At 56.9% G+C, this 15,031-nt stretch overlaps 1 protein-coding gene across 11 annotated transcripts in view; it reads left to right on the forward strand.

Moving 5' to 3' along the window:
* Positions 1-13,405, forward strand: part of Ncor2 (nuclear receptor corepressor 2) — a 159,049-nt gene extending 145,644 nt beyond the window's left edge. For 5 of the 11 annotated variants that reach the window (XM_036172160.1, XM_036172158.1, XM_036172161.1 and 2 more), the window contains 14 exons: positions 477-722; positions 1,524-1,673; positions 1,781-1,918; positions 2,002-2,188; positions 3,649-4,178; positions 5,037-5,189; positions 5,275-5,420; positions 5,643-5,836; positions 6,647-6,796; positions 7,253-7,398; positions 7,927-7,980; positions 10,613-10,840; positions 11,617-11,796; positions 12,251-13,405. In XM_036172160.1, the coding sequence (XP_036028053.1) occupies positions 477-722; positions 1,524-1,673; positions 1,781-1,918; positions 2,002-2,188; positions 3,649-4,178; positions 5,037-5,189; positions 5,275-5,420; positions 5,643-5,836; positions 6,647-6,796; positions 7,253-7,398; positions 7,927-7,980; positions 10,613-10,840; positions 11,617-11,796; positions 12,251-12,432 (2,684 nt within the window). In that variant the 3' untranslated portion in view covers positions 12,433-13,405. The remainder of the gene's footprint in view (positions 1-476; positions 723-1,523; positions 1,674-1,780; positions 1,919-2,001; positions 2,189-3,648; positions 4,179-5,036; positions 5,190-5,274; positions 5,421-5,642; positions 5,837-6,646; positions 6,797-7,252; positions 7,399-7,926; positions 7,981-10,612; positions 10,841-11,616; positions 11,797-12,250) is intronic. The other 6 variants (XM_036172164.1, XM_036172165.1, XM_036172169.1 and 3 more) reach the window with 3 other exon arrangements.
* Positions 13,406-15,031: the final 1,626 nt, after the last annotated feature.

Consider the following 15,031-nt stretch of genomic DNA (forward strand, 5'->3'; position numbering starts at 1 on the left):
GGTACCCTGGGCCTGTAGACTTGGGGGTCAGTGATGGCTTGAGTGGGACAGTCAGGGTCTGGAGAGTGGGGGGGATAGGTTTAGTTAGCGCCGAAATCACTAGCAGATTCTAGGGGCTGGGCTGGGCTTCATGTTTCTCAGTGGACTGCTTTTCCTGCAGGACTCATCTGTGCCTTGCAAGTGCGTTAAATGAGGGCCCCAGGGTGTGCCATGATGGGGGCCTTTTTAAAGACACCTTTGTTAGTGTGCCAGGGCCTGTGTTTTGGTGCATTATGTCGGGGAAGACTTAACACCCCAAAGCATTGACAGCAGACACCCCACAGGATCAGGGAGCAAGTCTTAAGCTGTGTGTGTGCATTGGGGAGGCATGTGGGGGTGCACAAGGAGAGGAAGCATGTGGGTGCAGGAGGTAGAAGCAGGAAGATGGGGAACGTGAAGCCAAGGCATGGGCCACCTGACCCCCCCTCCCTCCCCAGCCTACTACCTGCCTCGCCATCTGGCCCCCAGCCCCACCTACCCACACCTGTATCCGCCTTACCTCATCCGTGGCTACCCTGACACTGCGGCCCTGGAGAACCGCCAGACCATCATCAACGACTACATCACCTCGCAGCAGATGCACCACAACGCTGCCTCCGCCATGGCCCAGCGCGCCGATATGCTGAGGGGCCTGTCACCAAGAGAGTCCTCGCTGGCTCTCAATTATGCCGCTGGCCCACGAGGTAAGTTGCCTAGGACAGTGCCCATCCCCAGAGCCTTGTCCTGTGCCTTCCTGTGTTGTGTACAAAAGATATGAGTGTCCATATGTATCCTACACTATGCAAGGTGGGCAGAATGGGCCACGTGGCTGCCACTGAGTGCCTCCGGTTGGCTGGGCGGAGTAGGTGGCACATGCTGGCCCCCTGGGGAAAGAGGGGTGGGGGTGCCTCGTGCATCAGTCCACATCCAGCAACTGTGTGAGTAGCAGGCACCCCTTGCTGTCCTGCACGTGGGCCTTTCCTTGTTGTTCCGAGTCCTTGGTGTGAGGTATCTTTCGGCATCCAAGAGATCAGAACACAGGCTAGGCCTGTGTGCTCTTGCCTACCTCTAAAAACTCAGGAGGTAGAAGCAGGAAGATCGGGAGTTCAAGGCCATCCTCAGCTACATAGAGTTTGAGACTAGCCTGGGCTACATGAGACACTCTCAATACAAATAACAAAAAAGAAAGAGAACAGCGTGTGTGAGCGCTGATTCCTAGAGCCTTGGCACAACCTGGGTCCCTTTGCCTGGTTGTTCAGAGATGACCATGTGGTTCCTCAAGTCGTTCTGGGGCTCTGAGGGTGAGGGCTGAATGCAAGGAGCCCATACTGTAGGACAGGGCTGTCTACAAGGGGAACGCAGTGCTTGGGCTCAAGAAATACTGGTTGAGAGACACTACAGGCCAGGAGCCTGGGGCCAGGCTTGGCACCAGGGAGTGTCTCAGGCTTCACTTTTGGGGACAGTCACCTACAGCTGACACCTCCCCCCCCCCAAACTCCCCACAGGCATTATCGACCTGTCCCAAGTGCCACACCTGCCCGTGCTGGTGCCGCCAACGCCAGGCACCCCTGCCACCGCCATCGACCGCCTTGCCTACCTCCCTACGGCGCCCCCACCCTTCAGCAGCCGCCACAGCAGCTCGCCGCTGTCCCCAGGTGGGCCTGCCAAGTGGGCGGGTGGGTGTGTGCCTCACTCCTTCCGCCCTGCAGGCAAATTCTGGCCCATCGGGCTCCAGCTCAGACTCTGACCTTGGGGTTTCCAGGAGGCCCCACTCACCTGGCTAAACCAACCGCCACGTCCTCATCGGAGCGGGAACGGGACCGGGACCGTGAGCGAGAACGGGACAAGTCCATCCTCACATCTACTACGACAGTGGAGCACGCACCCATCTGGAGACCTGGTAGGGCACCCCAGACCCCGCCCCACCCCCAGGTCCTCATGGGCCACCTGGGCCTGCCCCCTGACTCGGCGGCCTGTCACCAGGTACGGAGCAGAGCAGCGGGGCTGGGGGCAGCAGCCGCCCCGCCTCCCACACCCACCAGCACTCGCCCATCTCCCCCCGGACCCAGGACGCCTTGCAGCAGAGGCCCAGTGTGCTGCACAACACGGGCATGAAGGGCGTGGTCACCTCCGTGGAACCCGGCACGCCCACGGTCCTGAGGTGGGCCAGGTTGGCACCGGGGGGAAACAAGCCTGGGGGGAGGGTACACAGACGGATGTGCTGAGTGGGAGGGGGGTACGTGGATGGGCAGATGGGGAGAGGATTGAGCAGACGGCAGGGTTGGTAGGTGGGTGGATGAATGTATTGGCGAGAATGTTGTGAGAGAGTGGGTAGGTAGGTGGCGTGAACACAGGTGGAGGATGGCTCAGAAGGGTGTGCAGTGGAGGGTGAGGTGCTCAGGTAGCTGGCAGATGATGGTGCGTAGAGGATGCTTTGTGTAGACAGGTATATGACAGCAGGAGTGGCTGGGTGGATGGGGTGGAGGGAAGGCTGATGGGCGGGCAAATGGGTAGATGGACGGATGTGTGGGAAAGTAGGCAGATGGCTGGGTCAGGTGGATGACTGGATGGGTTGGAGGGCAGGCAGATGAATGGGTAGCTAGTTGAATGGACGAATGGGTGCGTGGGTAGGTAGACGAGTACATGGATAGATAGACGAGTAGATGGATGGACAAGTAGACAGACACATAGATGAATGAGTAGATAGATAAGTTGGGGGTGGGTGATGGACAGCTGGGTGGCATGTGCGTGAGTGGGTAGGTGGATAATGGACGGATGGATGAATTGAAATGTATAGAAAGGTGGGTGGGGGGTGGATGGATGGGTGGATGAATGTGATGGATAGGTGAGCAGATGGATGCATGGATGGGTGGGGGGTTGGCAGATGTGTAAGGGGGTGGTGGACGGGCAGGTAAATGGGTGGATAAACAGATGGGTAGATGAATGGTTAGAAGGGTAGATAGATGGATGGATGGACAGACAGACAGACGGACTGACAGGTGGATGATGGGGTGGGTGTAAGAGTCCGTAGGTGGTAACTAGTATGTAAAGCCCCGGAGTACCAATTTGAGAAAACAGAACAGGGAGCTTAAAGGCTGGCGGCCGGGCCAGTGTGGCCCACAGTTGTATCAGAGCTGGTGCCGGGCTGTCGGGCTTCTGCCTGACGTCAGTCCCACGCCTCCTGGCTCATGTGCTCTTGGCTGCTGAGAGACTCTGCCTTTGTGGCAGCTTCTAGGAGTGCCTCCTGCTGGCTCGGCTTGGCTTTCCTGCCCTCTACTCTCTCACCTCGGTCATGTCTGGCCATGTGGCAGCAGCTGCCCCAGGGAGAGGATAGTCTGTCTCTTCCTGTATGGGTTGTTGTCCTCTGAGAAGCCCTGGGACCCTTGCCTTAACTGGTGTTGTATTTTTAGGGCCTGGGATGGTGGTGCTTGGCACGTGGTAGGGCCCAGTGATAAGCTTTGGGCATAAGGAACTGAATGGGGCCAGCACAGGTCAGTCAGGAGAGCAGGATTGTTCTGGGAGTCTCAGGGAGCATGAGCATCTATCTGTTAGTCATAGGCAGGGACTCCAGTGGGGTGAGGTAGTTGTTCCCCTGGCCTGCACTGTCTGACCCTTTCTGTTCCCTTTCAGGTCCACCTCCACCTCTTCGCCTGTCCGCCCAGCTGCCACATTCCCACCTGCCACCCACTGTCCACTTGGTGGCACCCTTGAAGGGGTCTACCCTACCCTCATGGAGCCCGTCCTGTTACCCAAGGAAACCTCTCGGGTTGCCCGGCCTGAGCGGCCCCGTGTGGACACTGGTCATGCCTTCCTCGCCAAGCCCCCAGCCCGGGAGCCTGCCTCCTCACCCAGCAAGAGCTCTGAGCCCCGATCCCTAGCACCCCCCAGCTCCAGCCACACAGCCATCGCCCGCACCCCAGCAAAGAGCCTTGCACCCCACCATGCCAGTCCGGACCCGCCGGCGCCTGCCTCGGCCTCAGATCTGCACCGAGAAAAGACTCAAAGTAAACCCTTTTCCATCCAGGAATTGGAACTCCGTTCTCTGGGTAAGACCACCCTGACAGCGGCCACGTTCATAGACGCAATAATCACGCGTCAAATTGCTCACGAAAGGGGGCCGCGAGAAGGAGGTTCGCTGGCCAACGACTCCCCTGGCGACGGTAAGACATCCGGCCCGCCGCCTGCCCACCCCATCTGTGGCCTAAAGATATTTTCAGATCTTTGCTTTTAATTTTCCCCCTTTTTTGGTTGGTTTTGGTGTTTTGTTTTGAGCTCGTCCTCGTCAGTTCACGCGCTGTGGTGACCCCAGCCCACACGGGTGCCTCATCATTTGCACATCCTTTTATCATGAGTTTTTTCCCTTTTTCTTTTTTCTTGTTCTTTTTTTCTTTTTGGATTTTTTTCGCCTTTTTTCTTTTAATGAGTGGATCTGTGGTTTGGACTCCGGCCGCGCCTCCCATCTCCTGCCACCACCTTCGTATGGGGGGTGGGGACGTGGGGGCTGCCAGCTGACTGGGCTGCCACTGTTTGCGGAGGAAGTTAAGGCAGGGAGTGAGGTGGGAGGGAAGAGGGAGGCGGCCATCCAGGAAGGCTGGGTGTCCGCCCGCCTCTCCTTCCCACGCCAGCATACAACCTAAAGAGAGTGAAGCTTCTCTGTGCTGGGTCAGGGGCGGGACTAGGCCAAGGCAGGGGACCCAGTCTTGCTCCAGTTTGAGCCCCCACCCCACACCACCCAACCCCTGCACACATGCACCCACCCTCCCATTTCTCCATCACCACCGGTCTATTTCCCTCACCCTAGCCCCCACTGCCTGAGCCAGACTCCCACAGTCCTTTGGGAGTGTCTGTGCATGTGGACCGACCTCCCATCACTCTGCATTCCTCCTCTCTGGCCACCCCTAGGCTGGTATCGTTTCCTGCCATCTTGAAGCCCAGCCAGGGTGGAGGAATGGCTGGGAGGCGGCCAGCACCTCAACCCAAGCCCACGCCACATTCTAACTCCAGCCCACTTGTTCCAGGTTACCACAGTGGCGCTGGCTACAGCCCCGACGGGGTGGAACCCATTAGCCCTGTGAGCTCACCCAGCCTGGCCCACGACAAGGGGCTCTCCAAACCACTGGAAGAGCTGGAGAAGAGCCACTTAGAAGGCGAGCTGCGACACAAGCAGCCAGGTGACACCCGGGAGCGTAGCGGTGGGGAAACTGAGGCACGCCTCCAAGCTGTCCTCAGCCCCTGACAACTCTGTTGTGTCCTCAGGCCCCATGAAGCTCAGTGCGGAGGCTGCCCACCTCCCACATCTGCGGCCGTTGCCTGAGAGCCAACCCTCGTCCAGCCCACTCCTCCAGACTGCCCCAGGCATCAAAGGTCACCAGAGGGTGGTCACCCTGGCTCAGCACATCAGTGTAAGTGCCTCTGGCCCCTGCCACTGGGAGAGCTAGTGGATAAGAGGGTGATGTCCTGGGGTCAGACAGGTGTTAATGTTCTGTGGCCGCCACACCCAGTCCTTTGGGGGCCATCACCATAAGATCCACATGAGGACACTTACCCGGGTCAGGGTTCTATTCTGCCCTACCCTACTCGGAAGGTTCTGGCAGGATGGCCCCTGAGCTGCCCCCTCTCCACAGGAGGTCATCACACAGGACTACACACGCCACCACCCACAGCAGCTCAGCGGCCCCCTTCCTGCCCCTCTGTACTCTTTCCCTGGAGCCAGCTGCCCTGTCCTGGATCTCCGCCGCCCACCGAGCGACCTCTACCTCCCACCCCCCGACCATGGCACCCCAGCCCGGGGATCCCCCCACAGTGAAGGGGGCAAGAGGTGAGGATGTACTCACATCTACATCAGATGCTGGTTGAGGGACAGTGGGGTGTGGGGTGAGCTCAACAGGGCGTTGGGTTGATGGGAAACTGATGTTCAGGGAAGCAAAAGCTCACTAAATCCCAGAACCAGCACAAAGTAGGGTGTCAACTGAGTACCCTATAAATAGCAACTCAGCCAGGGCTCAGATGTACCACTCTCATTTAGCAGATGAGGAAACTGAGGCATGGAGAAGTGAGTTACCATCCTATAGCGCGCGCGCGCGCACACACACACACACACACACACACACACACACACTTCCCTTGGCTGGGCCTGGGGCTCAGGGCATGGGAATTGATGGGCCTTAGGCTCAGGAGCAGAGCAAGGCATCTATACGAGTGCTATTTGAGGGGCACCGGTACAGACAGTGGGATCTCCGGGGGACAGTGAGGTCCTGGCATGGGTGTCTCATCAGGGTTCACCACATGTCCACCCTGGACAGCCCACCGTGGTGGCACACACTTCTAAGCATAGGAGAAGGAGCTCTGGGGAAGCTGAGGCAGGAGGATTGTGAGCTTTAGGCCAGCCTGGACTGTACAGCAAGACCCCGACTCAAAATAAACAAAAGCTCATGAGCGTTAGGTTATTTCAAAAGAACTCCTCCCATGGCCCGATCTCAACAGCCCACTGGGGTCTCCATACCTCGGGTGCCACCATCCGGCCATTCATAGGGAAATGTGCAGAGCCCTGCCTTGTTTCTGTGGGCAGTGGGGGGGTCCCCTCTGTGGGGAAGAACTCTACCCTCAGCTGAGATGCTGTCTCCATCAGGTCCCCAGAACCCAGCAAAACATCAGTCCTGGGCAACAGTGAGGATGGCATTGAACCTGTGTCCCCACCAGAGGGCATGACTGAGCCAGGACACCCTCGGAGCGCTGCATACCCACTGCTGTATCGGGATGGGGACCAGGGGGAGCCCAGGTACCCGTGCCACAAACCCTGCCCCGAGGTGGCAATGGCGGTTCCACGTCCACCCAAGGCCTCAGACCTCTAGCATGGAGGCAGATAAACCTTCATGGGGCTTTGATGGCAACACCCTGTCCCGTTGTGTCACTTTCTGGGGATTTAAGAATAAGCTGGACCAGACAGGGTAGGGGTAGACAGGGACATGGTGGGACAGGCCTCCATCCTCAGGGAGTGTGTGTTCTTGGGGCTTCTTGTATCAAAGCTAGCTTTAAGAGGCCCTTGGGGCAACTCTTAGTACTCCTGGGAGGTTCAAAAGCTAGCCCAAGCCAAAGGCTAAATACAGACCCCAGCAGGCCTGGGATGATGGTCTTTTGCATCTCACTGACACCCAAGTGGTGAGCTCCCTCTTGCTAAAGGCTTGCTAGTGCAGTGCCCAGCCTGCTGACCCTGGGCGTCTCACGCTCCCTGCAGAATGGGCTCCAAGTCTCCAGGCAACACCAGCCAGCCGCCAGCCTTCTTCAGTAAGCTGACTGAGAGTAACTCCGCCATGGTGAAGTCTAAGAAACAGGAGATCAACAAGAAACTCAACACCCACAACCGGAATGAGCCAGAATACAGTAAGAGGGGGGGGGGGCTAATACTCTACACCCCACCCAGAGGAGACTGACATTCTGCCATTGGGTACTGACTGGTTCAGCAGTAATGCTCTGCACACAGTAGGCGCTCAGTGAAACCTGTACAAACAGCCGGGTACCATAGAACACAGCGCATTGCTCCAGGTTCATGCCACAGACGTGGTGCCTTTTACCATGACTGGTGTGGGTGGACAAGGATTCTTGTCCTTAGCTCAGGGTCTTGTGGACCAGATCCTTAGGAGAATGCCCTGCAAAGTAACAAATGAGGGCTTTGCACTGTCCCCTCCCACCGGTAGTTCCCTTCCTGGGTGGCTTGGACAGATGGATAAGGCTGTTCCCTTCTGGAGCTAGACTGTAGAAGCCCTTGCAGGTAGCACAGGCCTCGGCTGGAATAATCAGCCAGAATAAGCAGGTCCCTAGTTGTGCTCAGACTGTACAGGGCACAGGTAGGGTTGCAGATCGTCTAGAACCTGTGAGCTCAGCCTTTCGTCCCTTGTCACCCTGCTCTAGATATTGGCCAGCCTGGGACGGAAATCTTCAACATGCCTGCCATCACCGGAGCAGGTAACCCTTCTGCGTGTCTGAATAGCAAACTGTCTTCCCCAACTGCTGACTTGGGGACAAGGAATCTTAGCCAGTTCAAGTTTGACCCCTCCTCCTGGCCTCAGTGGACCCAGAGTGACAGTGCAGGCCAGCCAGACTCCACTGCCTAGAGTCCTCCCATGGGAGGAGTTTCTGAGGTTTGAGGTCAGGGTCCCTCAAGTGCTCAGTGGCTGTCGTGACCTGGACACCTGGAAACACTTACCTATTTGCTAGGGCTGGGATTGGGCTTGGGGTGCACGCAAGCCTCTCTCAGACTAAAGTCTCCATCTAGGGGGCCCATCAGGGGACTTCAGCCTTTTTCTAAACCAAATGCTGAAATATAACAGGAAGACAGGTATCAACTCACATGCAGTTTGTGGCAGAAATTGCAGGCTTTCTGTATAGTGCTTGGAACTTAGAGTGTCTTGGGGGTTGGAGAAGCTCTAGGATCCTGGCCAGGGCCCCCATGGTTATAATTGTACTGCCCCTGTGGGAAAAAACTGGGTGGGACCAAATAGGCTTGGTGACATCTGAACTGGGACTGAGTAAGGCGCAGGGGTGTCTGGGGACATGCACTCCGTGCCGGAGGAACAAGGAAGGGTTGTTAACCTTTCATGCACGTGTGGAGCCTTGGGTCCTCAAATAAAGTGGCCAGACACACCCTTGGGGACATTTCCAGAGGACCACAGGAGCCGCAAAGCCAGGAGTGAGGGTAGCAGGGGGTGCCTGGCTGGGAATGTCCCAAGCCCAGAAACATACTGGGCACTTTGCTGAGCCTCAGGCAGAAGGAAATTTTGATCGAGGCAGTAATGTGGTTGGAAATGTTTCTAGAATGTTCTAAATCTTGATGTAGGTGCTAGACACCCAGGTGTATGTATTTATAGAAATTCATGGGGTAATACAGTAATTTGTGTTAAAGCCTAACTTAGTTGTATCATGTCTACACACACGCACATGTGTACCTGCTCATGAATTCCCCTTAAATATTAGTTCTCAAGACATGTTTCCAGGCCTAGCCTGTGACACTGATACCCCGCCAGAGATAATTGGAGAAAGTCACGCCTGGGCCCTGTGCCATTGAGCCATGAGCTCACCACCCTGGGAACAAGGCCCAGGAGTGATACCCCACCAGGAGGCTCCCCACTCCGTCTTCTGGGTGTGGAGGAGTAGGCGGGGCTTGTTTATTTGCCTTTTTTTTTTTTTTTTTTCTCCATTGTTTACCCCATTGGAAGTTCAGCTTTTTTGCCTAACAAAGCTACCTGGTGCCCAGAGCAGCCTTGGCCCTGAGCTTGCCTGAGACCCGAGAGAAGGAGAGAAACAAGCCTAGGCTGACTTGTGCCTCCCATTCTCAAGAGCCTGGCTAGTTTACAAACCAGGGATTTGCCGGCATGTTGGGCCGTGTGGTTTTTCAGAAGGCTCAGGCAGTCTGGAGGTTCACAGGGCACCACAGAATGGCCTGCGGCATTTGTTTTTGGTGGTGATTGGTTTGTTCGGTTTGGGGTGAGGTTGGTTTGGTTTGGTTTAATGGTATTTGGGATAGAAGCGAGGACCTTGTACTTCAGCAAGTGTCCTGACCCTGAGCGACAATCCAACCCTCTTTGAGTTAAGGTCTCTCTAAGTTGTGCAGGCTAGCAGTGGTTGGACTAAACTCACTATGTAGACCAGGCTAGCTTCAAGCTTGCTATCCTCCTAAATAGCTGGGGTTCCAGGCCTGCTAATCAGGCTCTGGCCCTCAAGAGGTTCTGGGAGCATCCTGAAACACTGAAGAGACATATGCCCAGCCTGGCATTTGCAAAAAGTCCCAGAGCACAGTTCGGGGCTGGGGGCCGGGGACCAAATAGAGAGGGTCCACAGAGGCTCAGCGGAGACAGCAAGCATCTCTTGAGGCCATTTGGTTGATTTGGCCTCTCTCCTTGTCACGGGGCCGGGCCAGCCAGGGCTGGAGTGGCCCTACACCTGTCTAGCGCTGCCTTGTCCTTGCACGCACATAACTGCATGGCTGTGAACCCCCCACCCTTGTGCCCAGCTCTGCACCTTTCTCCTCGGGCTCCTATGGGGAGAGATGGGGCAGGGGAGGCAAGCCCAGCTTGGGGGATCGGGCACAATGAGGTCCCTGACCCCTTGAGGAAAGAGGGGACAGCAGGGGTCCTCTGGTCCCCCTTCCCTCCCCACATCCCTTTCTAGAATCCACCCACCAGAAGACCTTGGCTGGATTTCTATCCCCTCTCCTCATCCCCAGCACCGACCTCTGGCTTGACTCAGTGGTCCAGACAGTCTCCTCTTAGGCTACCCACTCGTAGTTAAAATGAAGTAAACAGCCTCAGCTGGGATTGGGGTACACAGAGGGCTTCTGATTTCCTGAGGACAGCAAATGGGGCTGGAGACCCTCTAACTGCCCAGACCCCCTCCCTGGAACAGCCATGAGCTGCAGGGGCAGTCAGGGAACCCGCCCCCATCAGCACCCTGCAGAGAGGCAGGCTGGAGGGAGGAAGGGTGCTCTGCCGATGTGTGCTCATTGTCTCTCTCTCTCTCCTCCCTCCTCTTTCTCTCTCTTGCGACCCTCTGGCTCCCTGGCCCCTGCCCCCGTGTGTCCGTCTGTCTGTCTCTCTCCCAGGCCTTATGACCTGTAGAAGCCAGGCGGTGCAAGAACATGCCAGCACCAACATGGGGCTAGAGGCCATTATTAGAAAGGCACTCATGGGTAAATATGATCAGTGGGAAGAGCCCCCGCCGCTCGGCGCCAATGCTTTTAACCCTCTGAATGCCAGTGCCAGTCTGCCCGCTGCTGCTATGCCCATAACCACTGCTGACGGACGGAGTGACCACGCACTCACCTCGCCAGGTCTGCAGGCCTGCCCCCACCCGCCCGCCCGGCTGTGTCCCCCACCCGGTGTCCTTAATCCTCTCACCTCCCCCCTCGAGCTTTGGGAGCCTGTGACCTTATTTTTGTGCGTGTTTGACATCTAGTTTGCTAACCCAAAGCTGGTCCGACACCCCGTGTTGTGGAGGGCGCCTCCCTCGCCTCCAGCACTGCCGCTTCTCCCATGCTCACACTGCTCTTCAGGTCCTGCCCCCCTCCTCCCCTGCTGCGTGGACAGGGATGGCAGTGGCCAGGCCCACCATGTGTGGCCAGGGCTGATGGGGGGAGTCTAGTGTGCGCATGACCCCTCAAGGGTCCGGCAGCCCGTGGTCAGCTCCCACTTGGCCAGTGTGTTAGCAATTGGCCATTCCCAAGCCCGGGCACAGTCACAGAGGTGCTCTGCTGCCCACTTCTTGGGGTCTGGACCTCTCAGCAGAGGCCTTCAGGGCCATCTTGGGCAATGTCTGTCATTCAGCCAAGATCTGATGCTTCTCATGAGGGGGTCCAGTCCTGGTCATCCATCTCCCTCAGAGGAATGTGCCTCCATTCCCCACGCCAGGGGCCGGCCATCGAGTGGACTCCTAGGCTCCTGGCTCAGGATTTCTCACACTAGTTTTCTGTCTCGGAGCCCTAGGAGGCAGGTGGCTCCCCAAGGCCAAAGTCATCCCCCTGTCCCACTGCCCCTCCTCAGTGCTGGTGTGGGTGCCCTGCCGTCAGTACCATCTAACTCGGCCCCTCCTCGCTTTGGTCCCCTGCAGGTGGTGTCGGGAAAGCCAAGGTCTCTGGCAGACCCAGCAGCCGAAAAGCCAAGTCGCCAGCCCCAGGCCTGGGGTCCGGAGACCGGCCACCTTCCGTCTCCTCAGTCCACTCAGAAGGGGACTGTAATCGCCGAACCCCACTCACCAACCGCGTGTGGGAGGACCGGCCCTCATCTGCAGGTGAGTGTGGGCCGGGGTAGGGATGTGGACATGGGGTGACCCCGGCTCTCCAGGGGAAGGTGGTCCCTGGTCCTCCACCTAGCAAGGGAGGGTGTGGGAAGCAACAGACCAGAGGGTCCTGCACAGCTGGCCATACCGGCTGGTCAAGCGAGAGAGCCTGGCCTCCTTTTATGCCTGTCGCACTGATGGGTTTCGATGGGAAAGCAGGAGGCAGTAGAAGAGACCAGAGGGAGAAATGGAGAGGTTGCCACGGTCTCAGCAAAAGGTGGCGGGGCCGTGCAGCGAAGAGGCAGAAGGAGAGGGCCAGTTTTGAGAAACCTCCAGAGATAGAGTGTTGTTGAATGGTACTGGCCCAGGCGGCCCAGACTCTGGCTTCTAGTGTGACAGACAGGGTCCTGGGGTGGTCCCACGGCTTGCAGAGCCTTCTCCAGCGCTCTCCCTGTCTTTCCCATAGGGTCCACGCCGTTCCCCTACAACCCTCTGATTATGCGGCTACAGGCAGGTGTCATGGCCTCCCCGCCCCCACCCGGCCTGGCCGCAGGCAGTGGGCCCCTGGCCGGTCCCCACCACGCCTGGGACGAGGAGCCCAAACCACTGCTGTGTTCACAGTATGAGACACTCTCGGACAGCGAGTGACTCCGGAGTGGAGGGGAGCGGTGCCGGGTCCCTGCACGATGCAGAAGCAGCCCAGCATGGAGCAGGCAGCTGCCGACTGTCCCCACTGAGGAAGGAGCCCCTGAGTCTGCCTGCGCGTCCATCCGTCCGTCCACCCATCTGTCCATCCAGAGCTGGCATCCTGCCTGTCTAAAGCCTTAACTAAGACTCCCGTCCTGGGCTGGCCCTGCGCAGTGACCTTACTCAGGGGATGTTTACCTGGTGCTCGAGAGGGGAGTGGACAGGAGGGGAGAACAGCGGGCCCGGAGGGGTACAGCGATCGTGTGTCAGTTGCACGCGTGCATCTGGGGCAGCGGGGACCCAACGCAGGATGACCAGTCACCTCCACGCCACTGCCTCGCCCCTTAACGCATTTGGAACCAAAGTCTAAGCTGAGCTTGTGGCCCCGCCCCTCTGCCCCCAGCCCGCCCGCTCGCTCGCGCTCTGGACAGACGTTCCCAGCTTATCCTGCCCCAACGCTGTCATCGCAGTCCCCAAAGGCCACCCAGCCCACAAGACTGGGAGCCCATCAAACCAGGTGGGTGTACAAGGGTCCAGGCGTGGCCTGGGGCACGGATGTTTGTAGGAACTGCACTGTCCCCGGCCGTCGCTGTGGCGATGGGAGGGAAGGCAGGTGTAAATGGTGTTGGCTTACAGGGTATATTTTTGATACCTTCAATGAGTTAATTCAGACATTTCACACAAGGAAGGACTCTCCCGTGTTACTGCTGCTGCGCTTTGGTCTCTGCTTACCGTTCCAGCGGCGTGTGCCGGCCAAGGCAGTGACCCAGACACGCAGGACTGGGGGGCAGGGGCGCCGGCACACAGCCCTGCACCCTCCCTCCTCCCTTCCTTGGGCAGAATGGACTTGATGCATATTCTGTGGCCGCCGTCTGCACGGCGGCTTTCTGTCCTTTACATATGTTGTTGCAATTAAAAAGCAAATCATACTCAAGTCACAAAGTTTCCACGCTGCTTCTCACTGGACAGCAGGAGCCAGGGCCGAAGGACCATAGCAGGTGACCCCAAGAGTCAAGGGAATATTCCCTCAGGTCACCACTCAGCAGAGAACATTGACCCCAAGTAGAGTGCCACCAGAGGGCATCCGGTGTTCGCGGCTGTGGGGAAGCCACCAGGTACTTGTATCATAGAGATGGTGGTCACACCTATGGGGAGTCGGTGGTGCTTGTACAGGGGTGTTCATACCTGTGGGGAAGCTGCAAGATATTCACACCCTGGTGACTGTGTGCGGCATTTGTGCCTGGAGTAAGGGCATGGAGCGTTCACACCTGTGGTGAAGGTGCGGGGTGTTTGCACCATGTGGAGGGGAGCTGAGTAGTTGAGCCTGTGATGAGGTATGGGGTGTTCACACCTGTGCTGTCAGACATTCACCCCTGTAATGGGAGCACAGTGTGGATGCTGGTGTTGAAGGTGGCAGGTATGCTCACTCATAGCGACAGTGTGCGTCATCTACATGGTGAAGGTTACTGTTGAGGTAGACATCGGGGTCCTTGCCTGTGGCGAGGCCTCTAGTGTTCCTGCTTATGAGTGTACATGTCCAGCAGTTACACCTGCAGGGGAGGGTGTGTGTCTCACACCTGTGGGGAGAGTGTCTGTCACACCTGTGCGTGACTCTGGTTTCTTGCTGTGGACTATTTTACCTGTTCCTGCTCTTTATGGCAGTAGTATTTTTTGACTTGACCAAAATGACCAAACCCATGCTTCCTCCTTGGTGTCTGTTTGAGTCAGGGTCCTCTAGATCAGTGGCCCTCAACCTTCCTGATGCTGGGGCCCTTTAACAGTTTTTCATGTTGTGGTGACCTCAACCATAAAGTGATTTTCGTTGCTACTGTTTTTTTGCTACTGTTACGGATCATAATGTAAATATCTGATATGCAGGGTAATCTGATATGCCACCCCTGTGAAAGCGTTATTCAACCCCAAAGCGGTCACAGCCCACAGATTGAGAACCTCTAGAGGAATATAAGGATTTATTAAGAATAAGCTTTTTAAAAAATACTTATTTTTTTATATGCATTGGTGTTTGATCTGTATATATATCTGTCTGCCACATGCATGCCTGGTACCTGTAGAGATCAGACTGGAGTTACAGGTGGTTGTGAGCCATCAGTGTGGGTGCTAGGAACTGAATCCGGGTCCTCTGGAAGAGCAGCCAGTGCACTCCATCACTGAGCTATCTCTCCAGCCCCTTAAGTTAGCGTTAAAATAGTGACAACAGGCCAGGCGACGGTAGTGCACGCCTTTAGTCCCAGCACTCGGGAGGCAGAGCCAGGCGGATCTCTGTGAGTTCGAGGCCAGCCTGGTCTACAGAGCGAGATCCAGGACAGGCACCAAAACAACACAGAGAAACCCTGTCTCAAAAAACAAACAACAAAAACAAAAAAATAGGCAAATGCACCCACGATGCTAAGAACAACTAAGTAGTTTGGTTTTTGGTCTTTTAGCTTCAACGTTTGGAATTTTCCCAGAATAGCTTGCCTCTCACTTGGGGTAGGGCGTGCTGACCCTTAGTTACTGAGTCCACAAAGCAACATGCCTCTGTAGTTGCGGTCTGGCGTCT

The sequence above is a fragment of the Onychomys torridus genome, chromosome 22 (genome assembly GCF_903995425.1).
Source record: "Onychomys torridus chromosome 22, mOncTor1.1, whole genome shotgun sequence".
In the NCBI taxonomy this organism is placed as follows: domain Eukaryota; kingdom Metazoa; phylum Chordata; class Mammalia; order Rodentia; family Cricetidae; genus Onychomys; species Onychomys torridus.